Source organism: Panthera tigris, chromosome E3, assembly GCF_018350195.1.
Source record: "Panthera tigris isolate Pti1 chromosome E3, P.tigris_Pti1_mat1.1, whole genome shotgun sequence".
NCBI classification, from domain to species: Eukaryota; Metazoa; Chordata; class Mammalia; order Carnivora; family Felidae; genus Panthera; species Panthera tigris.
In genome coordinates this window covers 3,462,995-3,482,628 of record NC_056675.1, presented here as the reverse complement: position 1 = coordinate 3,482,628, position 19,634 = coordinate 3,462,995, and the positions used below count along the sequence as shown (strand labels likewise).

Here is a 19,634-nt window from a genome sequence, read left to right as displayed (position 1 = left end):
AGGCTCCAGGCTCCGAGCTGTCAGCACAGGGCCCGACGCAGGGCTCGAACTTACTAGCTGAGCCGAAGTCGGACACTTAACCGAATGCACTACCCAGGCGTCCCTAAACTTGTGTTTAAATAAACCTGTGTTTGGGAACACCTGGGCAGCTCAGTCGGTTAAGAATCCGACCCTTGATTTGGGCTCAGGTCATGATCTCACAGTTTGGGGGTTCAATCTCTGCATTGGGCTCTGTGCCAACAGCTCAGCCTGGAGCCTGCTTGGGATTCTCTCTCTGTCTCTCTCTGCCCTGCCCCAGCTTGTGCTCCCCCCCCCTTCAAAATAAATAAATAAGCTTAAAAAACATTAAAAAAAATGAACCTATGTTTGGCAAAATAAACATAAGAAGGAGGCTAAGGGCTCACAGGCCAGGGCCAATTCATACATATGCAAATTCTGACGTCAGCCTTGGTGGCACGGACCCCCTGTGCTGTCCCCAAGGCAGGTCACATAGATCACACTGAAATGAGGGGGTAGAAAACATGCTTAAATTCCGACTCTGAGAGAAGGAGAATCATTCCTTGACTTCCAACCTATACTCTCGCAAGCAGCACCTGTAACTGACCCAGTTGTGAGGCCCATTTTCTCATACGGCCCTTTTACTTTTCGTCTCTGTGACTCGGGATGCCCTGGCTTCTCCTGTCACGTCCCAGCCCCCCAAGACTCCACGTCCAGGATGGGATAAGCATGACAGTGAGCCGAGCTCCTTCCTGTCGTCAGCTGAAGCCCGATGCCCACCCTGTCCCCCTGCAGGACAGGAAGCCTCCGGCTCAGCAGCCCGAGCGCCGTGGGGGCTCATTTAATGACTTCAGCAGACATGTGGATGAAAACCTACAGCTGGTCCAATTCCGTGAGAAGCTTCTGATCCCTGAGGTGAGTTTTGGGGGGGGGGGGGGAGGAGATTGGTGTTCTCCCCCAGAACACCCTCCCCCGCCGAACATTTGCCACAGTCAGCTTAACAATAAAAATGTAAAAGAGATAACCTTTAAGTGTTTGACATCTGCAAAGTGGAAAACCATATTTACTGATGATTTAGACTTCCATAAAAACAGAGCCGTCAAGAAGCGCGTGCTGTTCCCGCCTGGAGGCAGGCGTGCCGCCCCCCCGCCCCCCACCCCGGAGCCTGGGAAGAGCTCTACCCAGAAACTTCTGGCAGCCTCTTGGCACGCCACGCAGGGTCTCCTGGAGCTGGGGGCGCCGCGAGGGCGGGGGCGCCCAGGTTGGGCTCGGAGTCCTTCCCCAGATTTGTGCACACGGCCCCGGGAGAAGCGGCCGAGGGTTTTACGGCCCCAGCCCACCCGGCCTTTACTGCACTGCCTGCTGCCAAGTTATGGCTGAAATTCACACAGCTTCATAATTAGGCTGTAAAAATTCACTCCGGGCTGAAATTGGCCATATAAACAGTGACTGAAAAACAATTCTGTTTTGTTTTTCTCAACTGAAAAAAAGGCAAGGAGGAAAAAAAAAAAGGGATCTGAAAATTAAGTTACAAACGACAAGCATCCAAACTGTTCGGGCCGTGGGAGCACCCGGCGACCGTACCGTCATCCTTGGTCCGCTCCAGGAGGAGGGGAGAGCTGGGGACTCCGTTCCCGATGCGGGTGAACGCCAGCACCTGCAGCTCGTACAGCACAAACTTCCGGAGACCCGTCAGCAGCGCCGACTGCGTGTGGTTCCCGCGCACGACGTGGCTGCGGGGCTCGGGATCCAGCTCTTTGGCCCGGAACAGGATCTGGAGCATCAGCACACACGTGCACGGTCATGAGGGCGCGCGGTGCCAGGAAGGGGTCTCAGGGGCCCCGGGGCTCCCAACCCCAAGGCAAGGACCAGGCGACCGTTGCCTCCCCTAGGACAGCCGCGTTTTGGCTTGTGGACCCAGTTTCCACGCGCGGTGTTCCGTGGGGGCGAGCGGCCCGAGACGCGCTTTGTGAGATCTGGGGCACACGGCGGGAGCCACAGCAGCCACAGCCACTGAAACGAGGACTCGGTCACGAACACAGAGACGTTCTGCTTCCTCCAGGAGCCTGCACCCCACTCCGTGTCCCAGCTTATTGGGAAACTGGGCTCTTGCCACGGAGAGTTGCTGCAGTCTGCCTGAACCCCAGGCCGCAGCACCCCCGGGGCTAGGTACTGCTGCCCCCACACAGACTCAGCACCCTGGGACGCTGCCCTCCACGGCCCCGCCTGCTCCTGCCCATTTCCTAAGTCCTTCCTCAGAGCTCACCCTTCTGGAACTGGCCCCTCAGTGACCGGAAAGCCACAGAAGATGGGGATCCCCAGGGAGCAGAGTGAATAGAGGACAGCAAGCTCTTTTCTCCAGGACCCAGGTATGTGGTGTGGAGCGTGGCTCACTGGACCCACTCCAGGGGAACGCCACGTCCCGTGGGGCCTGAGGGAGCAGTCAGGGCTCCCTGGAAGGGAGATGCGGGGACAGGTGGGGAAAGACAGAGACTAGGGATTGAAATCACGGGACACCCGCGGGCGACAGGCAGAAGTCTGCAGCTGGCCACGTCTGGGAGAATTCATCCTGCTGCCTGGGGGAGGTGACGGAACAGAACACAAGTGAGTGTGAGACTACACACCCAGCAAGGCTCCCAGAGAGGCTGGAAGGCGGTCAGCCCCTCGCCCCGACGCCACTGCCTGGACTTCCCGGGGTACTGGTGTGCAGGCACGCGTGCACGTAGCTAAGGACAGGGACCTGACACGCACACCCTAGAAAACACCGGCTTCCGTCCCATACCTAACCTCAGAGGCAGCTACGATGACGACTCCCATTTCACAAGCCTGGAAGCAGAGGTTCAAGGCTAAGTAGGTGGCTACTGTGTGTGCCTTGCTTTAGTCTATGGTAAGAGGTCACGGCCACACCGAATCCCCAGAGGGTTTAGATAAGACACCAGACAGGAATGTCACAAAACAGGCCAAAGCTCCCTGGTTTAGGGGAGTGGCATGCAGTCCCATGACAACTTACGCGAGGACGGTCACCTGAACGCGTACCTTGTAGCCCAGGATGAGCCCGTTCTGGTCCTGTTCCGGTACCGAAGCCCATGTCAGTAAAATCTGGGTCGAGCTCACAGCCTCGGCGGACACATTTTCAGGCGCGGCTGAAGGAACTGCCGGGGGTGAGTTAAACAGGTTGGTACCGAAAATCTAAAGCTTCTATAAATAAAGGCCCAACTTTTACCCAAACAATCAAGTTGTCCTTGAAAGAGCAACGAATTCTGAGCCTTTTGGAGTGATCAGATTAAGCCTGCAGAGATATAACAGAAATGTAAATCTCTTTAATATTAGCAACAAATTCCACAGATCCGGGGTATTTAGGTGCTCAATTTTACCCGAATCCGCCCAGCAAGACAATATGCTTGGGCTGTTTTCATATTAACTTGGGGGAGCTACAGGCTTTTCTCTCCAGGGGGAAATCCTCACTTCTAGACCCCGGTTCAGTGATACCTGTAAATGCGGTATTTTGTGAGGGCGGCAGGGGTGCTGGAGAGAGCAGGTGACATTACCATGCACATGACAGGGAGGGGAGGGAAGATCGCCCATTTGCTCAGTGCACCTCCTGTGCTACGGGGTCTTCGGATCCACACTCACATCTAGGAGACCACGAACCCAGTGAGGCAGGGGTGAGCAGCCCCGTGCTGCAGGTGGGCAAACCAGGGCTGGAGAGCACGCCATCCAGTCCAGTCAGGTGAGTGCTTTTTACAAAGGGATGGGCCTCCGGAGGCAAGCTGTGCAAATCTTACCCGTGCACCTGCAGGATCAAGTTTGACTCTCTCCTGTTTACGGAAGTCACCGAACTAATTCTATTTATTTATTAATATTTTAGAGAGAGAGGGAGAGCATGCTTGCGCGAGCAGGGCAGGGGTGGGGAGGGAGACAGACAGACAGAAAGTGAGAGAGAGAAAGAATCCCAGGCAGTCTCACATACAGCCCAACACGGAGCTCGATCCCATGACTGTGGGAACGTGACCCAAGCAGAAATCGAGTTGGACGCTTCACCGACCGAACCACCCAGGCCCCCATCACTGGGAGCCCCATCACTGAACTAATTTTGTCCTATATGTTTCCAGTGGTTCAGAAAGAATGTGTATTGAGACAACCATCAAACTTTAAAAGGCGAGTCTTTATTTTCTAGATAATCTCTCGGCTTTGATAATTTTCTCGTGGACCCATTTAAACCGTATTCAGATGGGAAAGGCAGGTCTAGGGTCCCCCAGCAAGGTCATGGCAGCATTCAGGACCACAGTGTCACCGGATCCACATCCCACCAGGATCCAATCCGCCGTTTAGTTACAAAGTATCTGAGTATCTTAAAGTTGGTAAAAATAAACAAGTAACTAATCTTACCCTTTTTCTATTTTGAGGCAGCTTCAACTCCCTTTCCAACCTGCCATCTTGAGTTTGGGGACAGTCCTAGAAATTCTTTTTCATTAAAAACAATCCCGATTACAATGCTTCTTTTCTCCTTCATTTGCTCCCTCTCCTCCACAGGATTTCTCACTGCTCAGTCTTGATTTTTAGGGCCTCATTTATCCTTATAATATATCATAATAAATCATAAGACGTCATGAAACCAGTCAGATCGTACTTCAAAATCGGAAACGTCATTTAAATGTGGTTCAAAATGTTCTGCTCCGCGCTTCCCACACCGGCTCTCAGTATGCCTGTGGCCACACCGTATGTAAGTGCCCACGTGTGGCCACCCTCACGAGGCATGGTCTGAAGTTTATTCTCCCCCTCAGCTCCCTCCGCTCCCTCCCTGCCCATCAGGTGCACTCCACCACTGGGCTTTGCCACCCACACCCCCTCCTACCCACCCTCGAGGGCTGAGCGGTGCCTGGCAGGGTCTGTTCTCGGAAGGGGTGGATTTCTCTGTTGGGAGGGCACGTGTTCAAATTCGGCAGGACCAGGGAAGGCAAGACATCAAGATGCTGCAACAGGGGCTGGGGGGCGGGGGGCTGCCTGTCAGAGGTGAGGGGCTGCCTCCGGCAGGAGGTTCTGGAAGTGCCATTCAGAGGTGGAGGTGCCAAGCTCCAAAGATCCAGCAACACTGGAAGAGAATGTGCAGGTTGGGAGGGCCAATATCCGAACACTGTACTCTTGCGGGGAGGGATCGGCCTAAGAGGGGCTCTGAGGATCCCACTCTTCCACCATGAAAAGTGTCTGAGGTCTGGGGGTGCCTGGGTGGCTCAGTCAGTTAAGCATCCGACTGTGGCTCACGTCACTATCTCATGACTCATGGGTTCGAGCCCCGTGTCATGCTCTGTGCTGATAGCTCAGAACCCGGAACCTGCTTCGGATTCTCTGCCTCCCTCCCTCCCTTTCTCTCTCTGCCCCTCCCTTGCTCACTCTCTCTCTCTCTCCCTCAAAAAAATAAAATAAACGTTAAAAAAATTTTAAAAAGTGTCTGAAATCTGAATCATCACATCTTGAAATGAAGATCAAAAACCCTATTATTCAATTTGTGATGAAGGCACCTTCTGAACCCAAACTCTTCTAACTGAACAAACATCCCATTAAAAACTAAAAAATAATTTTCTGTAAGCCAGAACCCTCAAAAGAAGAATGTGGTAACATAAAGCAACGCTTAGGTTGTGAGAACAATTCTTACTCTAGATCAAAAACTTTCTCAACAAGTGAACCACAAATGTGGCAATACCGAAACTGATCCGGTTGGTGCTGGGGGCTGCTTGTGCTTCTCGGTGATACGTACACACAGGTGTTGTTGTTTTTTGCCAACCAAGACAAAAAACAAATCTGTTATGCCTTTTTTTTTTGATACAAAATCTGTAGCCCGGTATTACCTGAAACATAGAAATCCCTACAAAAATAAACAACATCGCTCAAGAAAGTCTACTCAGAGTTACCGGGTAGGAGGTGACACAGATGGTCTGAAGAGGACAGAGCGAGAGGAAAACATCTGGAGTGAGTTTACGCAGATGCTGACAGCCTCAGCATTCTCCTCCCTATCGAGAAGGTAGCTTTGCAGCAGCTGAACAGAGTTTTACAAAAATATAGTCTCACTTCAGCAATTTTGACGTTGGTTCACTTTGTTTTTTTGAGAGTGTTCTTTGGAAATGTAACAAAACAATATTATTTTCCATTTTTATTACATTTCATTCATCTTCACGTATCATTTGTACTTTTCTGAACAGAATCCTTGAAAAGTAATTTAGCTGAGTGTAAAACTTGAGGTTAAGTTACTTTCTCTTAGCTCCTTCAGGATTGTTATGATTCCATGATTCCACTGCCTTCTGGCCTCCACTGTCCTTGAGAAGTCGGCTTCAAATCGTCTTGCCTTCTGCAGGTAAGATGCCTTCACTCCAAACATTTTTAAGATTTTCCCTTTGGCTTTCAGGCTTTACACTTGCAGCATAATGCATTTTGGTGTGGACATATTTTATTCTGCTCAGGATGCATATTTCTTCAGTCTGATAAAATATCAGTTCTGAACCTTCTCAGCCGTTATCTCCACATATTTCCTCACTCTCTTCTCCTCCCTCCTTCCCCTCTGAGTCATATTAGATATATGTCAGACACTGTCATTTTATTCTTTATGCCTTTTAACCTATCATGTTTTCAACCTCTGTGTCTCTGTGCTGTATTTTATTTACTCGTTAGAGTTACAGTTATAGATTACTCATATCTAGCTTTCGGTTTGAGAATTCTCTCTTTAGCAGTGTCTAAACTGCTTTTCACCTCAATTGTAGTGTTTCATTTTCAGTGGCTGTGTCTTTTTTTTTCTTAAAAAGTGCTTTAAAAATGGCATTTTATCTTTAAAGTTTTAATGCGTTCTTTTCACAGTTCAAGACTTTAATATTTATTCCACCTTTATTGAGATATAACTGATATACAACATTGCATAAGACTAATGCGTGCAACATGTCAATTTGTGATATTTATTTCAGAGAGATTACCACCATAACATTAGCTAACACCTCCTTCGGTCAAATAACTATTGTTCCTTTTTGGTGGTGAGAACATTTAAGATATATTCTCTTAGCAACTTTGTTTTTTGTTTTACAAAAATTTTTTAATGTTGGTTTATTTTTGAGAGAGAGAGAGAGTGCAAGTGGGGGAGGGACAATAGAGGGGGACAGAGGATCTGGAACAGGCTCTGCATGGGCAGCAACAAGCACCCAATGCGGAGCTCGAACCCACAAGCTAGGCATGACCTGAGCCAAAGTTGTATGCTCAACCAACTGAGCCACCCAGGCGCACCTCTTAGCAACTTTAAAGTAGTATTAACTATAATCACTATGCTGTACATAAGATTGCTTAGAATTTATTCATCTTGCAACTGTAAGCCTTCCATAATTTTAAACATACTTATTACATATTCTCTTTCATACTAGTATGTACTTTAAAGTAATCAGGTCCTGTTTCCTTCCTTCCTCCCTCCTTCCTGCCTTCCCTCCCTCCCTTCCTTCCTCCCTCCTTACTTTCCTCCCTCCATCCCTCCCTCCTCCCTTCCTTCCTCCCTCCTTACTTTCCTCCCTCCTCCCTTCCCTCCCTCCTTCCCTTCCTTCCTTCCTTCCTTCTTTCCCTCCCTTCCTTTCCTCCCTCCCCTCCCTCCTTCCCTTCCTTCCTTCCTTCCTCCCTCCTTCCTTTCCTCCCTCCTTCCTTCCTCCCTTCCCTCCCTCCTTCCCTTCCTTCCTTCCTTCCTTCCTTGCTCCCTCCTTCCTTTCCTCCCTCCTCCCTCCCTTCCTTCCTTCCTTCCTTCCCTCCTTCCCTTCCTTCCTCCCTCCTTCCTTTCCTTCCTCCTCCCTCCCTCCCTTCCTTTCCTCCCTTCCTTCCCTCCCTCCCTTCCTCCCTCCTTCCTTTCCTCCCTCCTCCCTCCCTTCCTTCCCTCCCTCCTTTCCTTCCTTCCTTCCTTCCTCCCTCCCTCCCTCCCTCCCTCCCTCCCTCCCTCCCTCCCTCCCTTACTAAAAAGGATCTCATTATTACACATGACAGAGTATTCCCTTGTGTGTTTGGCAAAAATTGTGAATTCATCTTTTTCGTCTTTTAAAAGTTGTTTTTTATCTGGGACAATTCGGCTGTGGCAGTATCTCTCCATAGACGTTTCCTTCTTTGGTTGCCCAGAAAGTCTGGCCCAGGACCACGTTTCTTTCTTTCTTTTTCTTTTTTCACTTTTTGTCTTAAAAAAAAATTTGTGCTGTTTTTGAGGCCAGTGAAATCGCTTATTGGGTTATCACATGTAACGTTTCAGGAGGAGTGGATCACTGTCCCCCCGGGGTAAGAAGCTGGTCATTGAGGATGTTCCTCAGGGCCTTCCGATGACATACTAAGTGTACCGTCTCTGAACCGTGCTTATTTTTTAATAACAGCGCTTGTGATTGTCCATCTTGATTTTAGATTTTATTTTAGCCACCTCAGGGGTGTGAACTAGCAACTCACTGCGGTTTTCATCTTCATTTCCCTGGCAGTGAATAACACTGAACATCCTTTCGCGTGCTTAACTGACCATTTGTATGTCTTCTTGGGAACAATGGATATTCAGATCCTTTGTACAGTTATTAATTGGGGCATCTTTTCGTTTGGAGTTGTAAGAGTTTTTATATGTACATCACGGATATAAGTCTCTTATCAAATGTATGATCTGCAAATATCTTCTACGATTGGGGGACTGTTTTCTTTTTTTAACTCGCTTCATGGTAGTCTTTGAAGCACAAAGCTTTTAATGTTAATGAAGTCAAAGTTTTCTTTCGTTGCTTGTGATTTTGGTGTCTGGAAGCAAGTTTTACATTAATTTCTTTCCTACAAGTCTCCGGGACAGTGTAAAGGCGGAGCCCCAACCTGAGTCGGGCATGGGGCCTAGAGTTACCTCGCTTCTTCCCATTCAGCGTCCAGGTAGACAGGTAGAGGTGGACAAACTTCCTCGGGCAGAGCTTTTCAGCCTCTTCTTTCAAAGATGGTACAGTGTTCAGGAGCCTTGTCTGTAGGCAAGTGTCTCGCTTCCAACCCCCCGCCTTGCAGAGACTCACGGTTGAACCTCCTTTTCCTGGATGGGCACCATGTCCTGAGTCCTGCAACTCCCAGGATGGATGTCCCCTCCCCGTGCCAGCCCCCTGGGGCAGCCACCGCACCAGCTCACCACCTAATGCTTCCGTCCCTTCGTGTCTCTGACACATGGGGATTTCCCCTGTTTTTCTTATGAGGACAACCAATAAATTCAAAATCCCCCCTAATTATACTTTGTCCACAATTTTCTAGTTAGTCACGGTGACGCGTTTTTTTTTTTTTTTTTTTTTCTAATATTTTCTTGGTCTGCCTGTTACTGGAGTTAGAACAGTCCCTTAGAATGTTTCAAGTTCTCTTCTTTGTCACAAAGACTCAGACAGTGAATAGAGCTTTTTAAAAATCCATGTGATCAGACAGCCACAAGCTGAGCATACAGTCTCAATCTTTTATTGCTAACGTAATAAAACCTACAGCCGAAAAGAAAGCCAGGAAGGCATCTGAGGCAGCCCCGGCTGTTCTGGCAAACCCCTCTTTAAATGTCGGTCCTCTTGGAAGAGGAACGATACATTTCCACCCGTTCAGGAGAGAACCTAGCCGTTTCAGACCAGGTGGAAGGAGCTGGTCTGTATCACCATACCCTTTCAATAGGACAGTAGCCCTTTTTTGGGACTCCATAATCTCAAACTGGGCCAGCGAGGGTCCCCAAAACCACAGGTCAGCCCACAAAGCCCAGAAGGTTCAGGGAACACACTGGTCCTTACCAGACCGCAGTCCACATTTTTGCCTGTTGACCCCAGACACTTCTCCCTTCCTCCCTGGCAACCGGCGGCAACCCCGAGCCAGGTGGCTCTGCGCAGAGAAGTGCGTACCATTTCTGGAAAGATTCTAAGGGTCAGGCGTGCCCGTTCTTCACTCTTTCTTCTCCCTCTGGTAGCTGGGCACAGATGACAATTAGTCTTATGGCACAGCAGAGCCCGGGTCCTTGAATCGCCTCGAAGAGAGCCACCCCCTGAACAGGAACGGTCCTACTTGGTGGCAGCTGAAAAGTGGACTTCTATTGTGTTAAAGCCACTGAACCTTTGAGGGGCTCTTTGTCAGTGCAGGTGAGACTATCTTAACACGCCCACATACTACTTTGTCAAGAGGAGGTCCTGAGGGCCTTGTGCTATAAAGATCTCCCTTAGGAACTCTGTACACTCTTGCTTCTTATCCCTGATGGCGAGAACCGTGCCTCACTTCGCAAATAATACCATGAATCCAGCCCCTGGTAAAATCCGTCATTAATTTCAGATTAGTGGCATTCACTCTAATGACGTTCTACTTAAGTCACGGTCGCGGTTGACCTGATTACTGGGTTAGGAGAGTGTGGACGTAGACGCAGGTGGGGACAGAGCCAACGAGACGCGATGACCGGGGACACGGGTGGGGGCTGAGCCCCGGGGCGGGAAGAGCCCCCCCACCTCACCTGACTCGCGCGTGCGGCCCCGCACCGCCTCGCTCCAGGGCCCGGCGCCGATGGCGTTGAACGCCTGCATCTGGAGCTCGTACTCCGTCCACTCCTCCAGCCCCTCGATGGTGAACTCCCTCTCCAGCCGGTCGTTGATGACCTGTGCCAGTGCCTGGGGCCGGAGGTCGGGGCGCCAGTACTTAATCCTGTAGCCCACCGACTCGGGGTTCCCGTTGTACTGGGAATCGGGCAGGGGCTGCAAACGAACGACACCCGGGGTGAGCCGGCGTCTCCGAACTGCCACCTGTCAAGGCCGCCGAGCCTGGGCCTGTCTTACGAGGCCAATTCCTTGGAAAATATTTCCCGCGGGGAACACGCTTGGGACCTTTACCGCGTTTTGTCCCCCCAGAACTTTTCTTCCGTTAATTAAATGAAACCCTATCAGTAACTTTGGCTGGACGTAATTTCTTTTAATACATCTTGGCTTAATTTCGTGGGGGAAACGTTCTGAATAAATATCAGGCTGGCTCCCTTACAAACATTGAGTATTGGCTTCATGTTGACCCAGCTTAAGGACTTACAGGTCCAGCTTATGGCACCACTGGTTTCCCTCCCCCAGAGAATATTCCTCAGTTCCGAGAAGCCAGTGAGTGTTGCTGCTAATTAACTAACAGGGTCTCCGGGGCTGGTCTGTGACCCAAGCCCAACGGGAAAACGCAATACTTTTTGGTTTCGCCGAGAGGTTAGCTGTGACTGGGACAAAGCCGTGGCCGACGCATCACTAAGCTCTGGTTTCACGCTAGGTCCTGGACACTGGAGATGACCGTCCCTGCAGCCAACTTCCGGCCCCCCAACTCACCACCCAGCGGAGCCGCAGGCTGGTCTCGCTAGCAGTCCGCACGGTGATGCTGGTCGGAGCCACGTCCGGGGGCGCCTGCAGGGTCTGGATGACCCGGGAGGACTGGCTGAAGGGGCTGGCACCGACGATGTTCACCTGCCTCATTCGAAATCTAGAGGCAAATGGCAAAAGGCAATGTGGAAAGACGGACAGAACAAAAAAACCCACAACGTTCTCGGAAGGTGCAGGCGTGTGTCCCTCCGTGTCATCAAGGCTGCCGCTCAAGGGCACCTTCTTTCCACCTGGTTTCATTAAAAATGCAAATTGCATATCTGGTCCTTTTCCCCAAAAACCTCCAAAGAATGGTAAATTCATTGAAACTCAGAGATGCTACATTCCCGCGTGCAGCGTAATGGAACGGGTTTCATGGCCAGAAATCTGTGTCATCAGATGCCACTGGCTGATTCGAGTTTGGGGTAAGGACAGGCGGTTGGGGTTCAAAGAAGCAGTTGACAGAACTGGAGTGTCAGGATGTCACGACCAATGGTGGCCTCGAGAGTCTGGTGTCTTTTCACCAGAACGGATGCCCACACCCCATTCTCTGTCGGCTCAGGAGAGGTGCACTGGCCCCAGAATCCACACCCCAGGACCCGAACCCCATTGGCAATTGGGACCCGAGGCAAATCAGACTTGTCTCCATTTCCTTACCTATAAAAGGAGGGTGGGGGCGGATGTGCTTTAAAGCTTGGTTGGGCTAATGTTTTCAGTTCTCTGTTATTTGTATGTAGATTACTTGGAGTGAACTTCTGTCCAATAAATGTACCCTGAGCAAACACGCATCTATTACAGAGTCTGGAATAGGACACGGACAGGGGTCTCTAATCACAGTTTCTGGCCTTCGAAGCAATTGTACAACTGACATCAATTGCACATGGAAAGCCCGGAGGCCCTGCAGCTCACGTGCGGAGAAAAATATTTCTCGAAAAGCGAGTGCGTGGTACCTTGATTCATCTGCTCTAATCTGAGGGAGGCTGTTAAAACGAACAGAAGCTTGAACAGCATCTCTCATTAGGCATTTAGGGAAAAAAAAAACGTAATGTCGGTATTATACTCAAAAAAAATGTTCTTTACAAAGATGTAATTTCACCTTTTACTCTCTGAATTAGTCATTCTTAGTCTTTTACTCCCTGATCTTATGAAAAGTATCCGTCCTGGCAGAACAGTGACATTATCAAACTCAACATCTGGTGATAACTGGAAATTTCATCTTGGTCAATGATCTTACGGGAAGTTATAACATCTCTAACGGCTTGTGATCACGCTACCCTTTGTTAAGGCCAAGGATTTACTGCCTGGATAGGTTTCAGGATCAAGAAGCAAAAGGTTAAATGGCATGTTAAGTGCTTGATTAGTGAGGCCCGCGGCTCCTGGGCGTTGCAACGGGGAGCAGAGGATGTTCGGTGGAAGATGCTTTGTTTACACACAGGCTGTTGACAGGCGCAAGGGGTCACTGGGCTTTGTGAAGACCCACGTCTGGGCTGCCTGGGGCTTTTGGTATCAAGCCTAACATACGAGTGAGCCATCGCAGCCGGTGTTGAAGGCAGGAGAGCTGCTAATCTGGCCTCGGGGATGTACCCTCTCTTGGAATCCTCTTGAGGATTCACGTAACACGAATTCAGGTAACATGGACTGTTACCGCTGCTGAGAAATGCCTCGGTTACACACACAGAGCTGGGTTTTGGTCTTGCGGGCTGAAGCCACCCGCTGGCCTTGCCAGCCCTCCTCCTGTGGCGGTCTAGCACCCGAGGTTCTCACCTGTAATGAGTGTAGGGTGTGAGGTTTGGGATCTCCAGCGTCTGGGCGTCAGGCTCATTCTCCTCCTCGTAGAGGCTGACCCACTCCTCCTCCTCTCCGATGGCTCCAACCTGTGGGAGAGAAGATCGTGAGAAGGGACGGAGGAGCCGCAAAGCGGATGCTGCCATGTACACAGTGTGCAAATGCCTGGTGCGAGTCGCACTGGGCAGACCCACCCCGTGTCCCGCACACGGGCAGGTTAGTTGAATCTTGCACACACCTTCGGTCTAAGCCTTGGAGATAAGGCTCCTGCTAAGTCCGAGTTCCTGCCAGGATCAGGACCCAGAGGGCGGGGCCTGAGGGTGAAGTCTCTGGGGACAAATGTCACGAACCTCACACCCTCCGGTCCTCCCTCCTGCTTAACAGGTGAGGATGCAGAGACAGGCCCAGAGAGAACACCTGGCCAGGATCCCACGTAACCCCACGTGGCCGTGTGTCCTCACTTAGGGTCCAGAGCCATTTCCACCACACGATGACCGGGGGGGACGGAGTCTCCGTCCACTTCTGTCCCAAACACACACTCTTCAAAGAACTGGTGTTTCTTCAAAGAACCTTTCGCGGAGAAGGACTGGCCGCTGCCTGGGAGCCAGACCAGCAGGCCAAGTCAAGAGACACCATGACCTCACACCAGCCAGGAGAGCCCTGACTCCACATCCCTGTGTCAGGCACACTCGGCCTTGTGCAGGCTGTGTGGCTCTGGGGGACCCAGCGGACACACGTGGAGGGAAGGCTGGAGCACAGAGGGAGTTTCAGGCCAAACGTGCCCTGCCGAGGTGGGTCATTCCAGGGCCCTGAGCTTTTAACACTTCATAAAGGTGTCAAACGACACAATTGAGCAGAAATGTGCTCGTTAAGCTTGCAAGTGGCCAGGGGCTGGGGGACGGCACAAGAACCCGAGATCTCGGAAAACCGGAGGGCGGTCCAGGAGGGCGAGGAGGAGCCTGAACGGACACAGTGCCGAGAGGCCCGCTTCCTCCAGAAAGCTAAATGCAGACTCGAAGCTCTAAACACTCCATGATGAAAGCACGGAAAGAGTCTGGCCGTTCGAGAAGTTAAACAGAGGACGACCATATGGGCCAGCAGTTCGGCTCCCAGGGGGACGCCCGGAAGCTGGTCCTCTAGCAGGTACACGGGTGCACGTGTTCACGGCAGCTCTGGCCACAGGGGAAGGCCACACAGGGGCCCATGGGCGGACGCGCGGATCAACAGTTACAGTGCGCCCACACCGTGGACTGTGCAGCTGTAGAAAGGAACCTACAACCTACAAGGTGGGTGCCTCGAAAACGTGATGGTAAGTGAACGAAGCCAGACCCCAAAGGCCACATATTGTACGACTGCATTTCATGCAGTTCCCAGAATAGGTAAATCCAGAGTCAGGAAGCAGATCGGTGGGTGCCAGGGGCCGCAAGGAGGGAAGGGTGAGTGACTCCTTCATGGGTACAGGACTTCCTCTCGCGGTGATGAGAACGTTCCGGGAACGGGTGTTGAGCAACACCATGAACGCACCAACGGGTGAACTGTGTACTTTGACACGGTTAACTTTATGTTACGTGAATTTCAACTCCGTTTAAAAAATAAAAAATGTTAAAATAAAAGGTGGGGTGACTGGTCAAAAACGTGCGGTGGAGAAAGATCCGGAGGTCAGAGTCGATGCACGGCCCGGGAGTCAGAAAAGCAGCAGGGTAGTCGAATGGGCAGCGAAATCAGGAAAAGATGATGGAGTCGGCACAGCTGGGGACAGGTGGGTAGCCTCCAGGACCCTGGCACCGGTGGAGGCTAGTCTCCCCCAGTCATCAGCACTGGGGCCCCCACCGGAGCCCGCAGAGACACAGAGGTGAAAGAGGGAGACAGCAGACGTACATCGAGGACGGATCGAGGGTGCACGGAACGCCTGTGTTGGAGAAGGGAGGGTCTAGGGTAACCTGGGTTGGAGGAGCTGCAGAAACAGACAGCACTAAGTGCCCCCAGGGCCCAGGGCCACCACCGGCCTCCTCCTCTGTGCCCCTGATGTGGAAGGGGCCCAAAGGGGAAGACTGGCCAGTACTGACCATGGCCTGGGTCCGTGCAACGCTGCCGGGCAAACGGAGGCGAGCCCCCGCCGTGTGGTGTCAGGGAGCGCACCAACGTCCACTCAGGAGCCCTGCCCGTGGCCCGGCGTCCAGCCCGGGGCAGACCCTCCCTGCACGAATGTGGGGGGTGAAGGAGGGGAGCTGGCAGATGAACTACAGGGCGGGAGGAAAACCACAGCTGTGCCCCAGACTCGGAGGGTCTGCCGCGGTTCTGCCCCACATAGAGGGGACCACATGGAGCGGCAGGGAGGGGAGGCGGGGGTGGCGGGAGGGCTGGGACCACACTGTCCGCTCAGCACCGTTCTAGACGTTAACAAGATACAGGCGCGCCTCAGAGTCAAACGCTAACAGTTCAGCCGAATTGTACTGAGTGTCAGGGACCCCCTTCGATCTGGGCCTCACGGCAGGGTGTCGTGGTTTCTGAGTCCGAGGTGACAGGTGAGCTCCCCTCCGTGAAAGGGACCCTCGGGAGACTGAACCGCAGCACTTGTACCGTTTCTCGTAAGACGAGTTTCGGGGAAAAAAAGGAAAGGAGGATGAAAGGAAAAAGGGAAGAGATGACTTCGGTTTTAGGAGAGTCAGTTCAAGACCTTTTATCTCCTGTTTGAGCCCCTACGGAGACGCCTCAGAGGGTGCTGGGGAGCAGGGCGGCCGGTGCTCGGGGCACCGAGTGACCGAGGCAGGTGTGGGCCGTGGGCACCTGCTCACCACCACCAGGAACCGGGGCACGAGTGCTGCCCCGGAGCACTGTTGTCCTGACGTGTCTGTGCGCATGGAGGGGGGACACGCACGGCAAGTGCATTTATGGACCAAATCCCCAGGCCCCACCGTGGGGGCCCCTGTGCTTCTGCGAAGGCACTCTTTCCTGCTCCTATCTCCCTGTGTCCCCAGCGCCACACCTCCAGCCATGGCTGCTTCGTCTGAGCTCCTGGTGTAGAGAAATACCCCGGGCTAAGAAACAACAGGGCTTGGTGGTGGCAGGCTTTTGGCCTCAAAGTCTGGTGTGTTTGGATTCCATCTGTCTGGTTGCCTCACTGGCCTAAAGCATTCATCTGCCGGCCCGGTGACTGCCCTGACCCCGTGGACGTCACTGGCCCGAATGGACACCGGGGGCTCGGAGCGTGCCCTCGGCCATGCAGCCACTGTGGTTGCCGGGGCTCAGCACACGGCCTCGGCGGGGTCAGCAGGGGTCGCCTGCCCTGGGTTTCTAGCCTGTTCCGCTCACATGATTGAGAAGACGGGAGAGGAACTGGCAAGGCCTCCTTATACGCTACTGGAGAAACACTGCAAGGCATCCGTGGAGGCTGCAAAGGCAGAACCGGCTGGCGTGGTCCCCCGGGGGCCCTGGCCCACAGCTGCATTAGCCCCACGGCTGGGAAACGTGAGGGGCCGGCAAGATGACACCCGCTTAGCGTTCCTGGGAAAGAATGCCACTCCGCACGGGAGAGCCTGTGCAGAGAGAGCTCCCAGGCCCTGCCGCCATGTTCCCAGCCATGCCTAACACGCCTTCCGAGAAGGTCACTGTGGGTCGAGTGCAGGGCTTCTGTTTTGCGGAGGGGAGCCTCCGGCTGTAGGGCTAGGATGAATGGATGGGGACACCCAAGGTCCCAGTTCCCTGCCTTCCCATGGAATGCTCCGTCTCCTTTTTAAACAACCTGGATTTGAACGGGTGCCAAATTAGCGGCGAGCCCAGGTGGGCGCCACGTGGCTCCGTTTGGCTCTGCCCGCCACTTCTCCCTGCAAAGCCAGTCTGTCATTACCCGGAGGCGTCACTTAGTCGCAAACACCTGCACCTTGCAAAGGCTCTTCCCGCCCTCGAAAGTGCGCCCCCTCCCCACTCCTGTCCTTGCAGCCCATGAGCTCCTCTAGAAGCTGCAGGGCGTCCGGGGCTTTGGGAAGCATCCAGGAACGCCCCTGCCCCCACGCCACTCATTCTGCCCTCTCAGGGCATCTTCTGTGTCCCTGAGATACAGCGTTCCTCCTGCCTGTCATATCCTTTTAAAAACACGACTCTCCTATGAATACACAGTACAGGTCAGAGATTCCTTTTGCTTGTTGGTGAGGGAACCAGCAAGGTGCTGAAACTGGTTCAGAGAATCCCAGAGTCAAAGCACAAGGACTCCACCAACGAGGACACACGTGTTGCCACAAGATGGCGAAATTAGAAGTAAAACCGGTTACAAGAGCACGGCAGCCCTAACCTCTGGGTGCGGAACTTTCCATCTTCTGTAAGTTCTAACTTAGAACATCTAATTTCACAGAGCCTGAGCCAAATCATAAATAGTAAGACAAACACAATCACGGTCCTGAGGACAGACGGGCCGTAGGCAAGCTCATGAAACCAGACCCCAGGACAGGGACCAGCCCGCTACGGCCCGAGGGCCAAATCCGGCCCACCTCCTCCCGTTTTTGTCAATAAAGTTTTATTGGGACACGACCACACTCGGTGGTTTGTTTCCTGCCAATGGCTGCTTCTATGCTGCCAGAGCAAAGCTGCTTAGCTACAGCGGAGACTGTCTGCCCGAAGGCCTAAAGGATTAACTATCGGGCCCTTCACAGGAAAAGTTTGCCAACCCCTGGTCCAGCGCTTCACCAAAAGGACAGGCAGTGCCCCTCTGCCTCCTTACTGAGGTGACTTGCCATGTTTGTTTTCCCTTTTGTCTGCATGAGAACCCCCAGTCAGGTTCAGGGTCTCACCCCTCACTGGCCCCCCCGGGCGTCACCCCAGGAGCCGTCCCAACCTGTTGGCTTCATATACAAATGTGCAGGATTTCAAAATCAGTACTGAAATGAGGCTGTCTTGCACTGAGCTCCAAAAGCAAATTATTACCGAAAATGTAATTTTACTTACGGATCTCCGAAGCAGGGGAGGAGGAACGCTTAAATTTCTATAATAAAGGGTTTACATTTTGATCTGAAGCAACCAGAATTCTTTCTCATGAGGAACAGAAGTCTTTTGACACTTGCTGGGCTCCTCCGGCTCTCTAGTGAGATTTCAAAACCATCACGACGGAGTGTTCTAGAAGTAACTAGCTGTTCACTAATGATGTGCTGGACATACAGTGTGGCAGCGCTCTTTAAAGATGAAACAAATCAGAGCTCCACGGGGAAGCTGGGATTTTGACGGTTTTCTTCTTCTTCTTCTCCTTCTTTTAAAGCTAACAAATAGCACTTTACAATACTTAATACAAAAGCAGAAATGCCACACATTTCAAACGCCACTCATCAGGGGGTGGTCGTTAGGATCCATTAAGGAACTGCTGTCCTTCCAAAAGCCACGTTCCTCCTGGAGGGCTCTCACTGGCTCGTCCGCCTCCCTGTCTGGCTGGGGGGCTGGGCTCCTTGGGACACAGGTGCTCATTTAATGCCTGGGGGTCCCAGAGCCCACCGCCCTCACCAACTCGGGTTTTCCATCAGAACGGGAGCCGTCTGCCCTAGGACAGCCTGCAGCCAGCGGGGCCTCTGAGAAGTCGAGCGGAAGCCAGCCTGCCCGGGCAGGACCCCCAACACCCCGCTGAGGCCCTGGAGGCCAGAGGAATGGCTGCTCCCAGGACGGTCATTAACCTCATCCTCTGAAACGTACCGGCAAAGGGAGAGGACGCATAGAAACGGGCGGCTGTGCCGGGAGAGGTGATGGGGGCGGGGGGGGGGGTGCTTGGTGGCATGAGAGCACTCTCCTTTCACCCACAGCTAAGAGAGGGAAAAGACTCTTCAAGAATTCATTCCAGGGAACTCTGCCAAGCCAGGTGCACCCTGCTGGCTGGAACTCTGGTGTCAGCAGGAAAACCTGCGTGTCCAGCAACTTCCACGGCTACCAAGGCCCCTCTTGTTCTGAGCGGCGTCCCCCGCGCCCCAGCCAAATGAAGCGCCCCGGTGAGGACGCGGGACAGACGGGGCATCTCCGCATGGCTCTGCTGGCCAGTCGCGCACGACCAGGAAGGGGCTTAGGCCGTCCGTCCGTCTGGAACCCTGATGAGTCCTTGGGGGGGGCATCGTACCTGCAGTTGACCGAGGAGGGTTCAGGCTCTGCAACAGCCCGAGCCGGGATCCCCAGTCCTCCCTCCTGTTCACAGCTGTGCCCGCTGGTTACTTATTTACTCTTTTGTATTGTTTAACATTCCCTCCATCTGCAGAAGCAGCACTGTGACATGACCGCTGGGTCTCCTACCATGTGTGGCCTCAAGGACACTGGGTTCTCCTGCCCCACCCCCGACTTTCCAGCTTTGTTTTCTCTGGTTCCTCCTTTGCCCCCAGTGACACCCAAATGCAGTGTCCCTGCAGGTGTGTCCCACCCTCCTCCTTGGCCTCCCTCGGCGTCGGTCTCCCTCCTCCTAGCGTTCGGTGTCCCTGCTCGGGTGGCTCAGACCCCCGTGTGTGGCCTGCCTTTGTACTGACTACCGGGTGGATGTTTCTAAGTTCTGCT

General features: G+C 52.7%; 1 protein-coding gene and 1 long non-coding RNA gene across 2 annotated transcripts in view; one reads left to right on the top strand and one right to left on the bottom strand.

Annotated features, from left to right (window-relative positions):
- SDK1 (sidekick cell adhesion molecule 1) overlaps positions 1 to 19,634 on the bottom strand; it is a 530,611-nt gene that overhangs the window by 98,037 nt on the left and 412,940 nt on the right. Inside the window, exons 23-27 of the mRNA XM_042972313.1 lie at positions 13,104 to 13,213; positions 11,310 to 11,460; positions 10,469 to 10,706; positions 3,034 to 3,149; positions 1,582 to 1,771 (exon numbers count right to left, since the gene is read on the bottom strand). Of these exons, the coding sequence (XP_042828247.1) occupies positions 1,582 to 1,771; positions 3,034 to 3,149; positions 10,469 to 10,706; positions 11,310 to 11,460; positions 13,104 to 13,213 (805 nt within the window). The remainder of the gene's footprint in view (positions 1 to 1,581; positions 1,772 to 3,033; positions 3,150 to 10,468; positions 10,707 to 11,309; positions 11,461 to 13,103; positions 13,214 to 19,634) is intronic.
- LOC122234740 lies at positions 3,107 to 11,617 on the top strand. The gene is made up of 4 exons (XR_006212668.1): positions 3,107 to 3,171; positions 6,254 to 6,346; positions 9,938 to 10,106; positions 11,254 to 11,617. It is a non-coding gene; the product is annotated as an uncharacterized LOC122234740 (long non-coding RNA).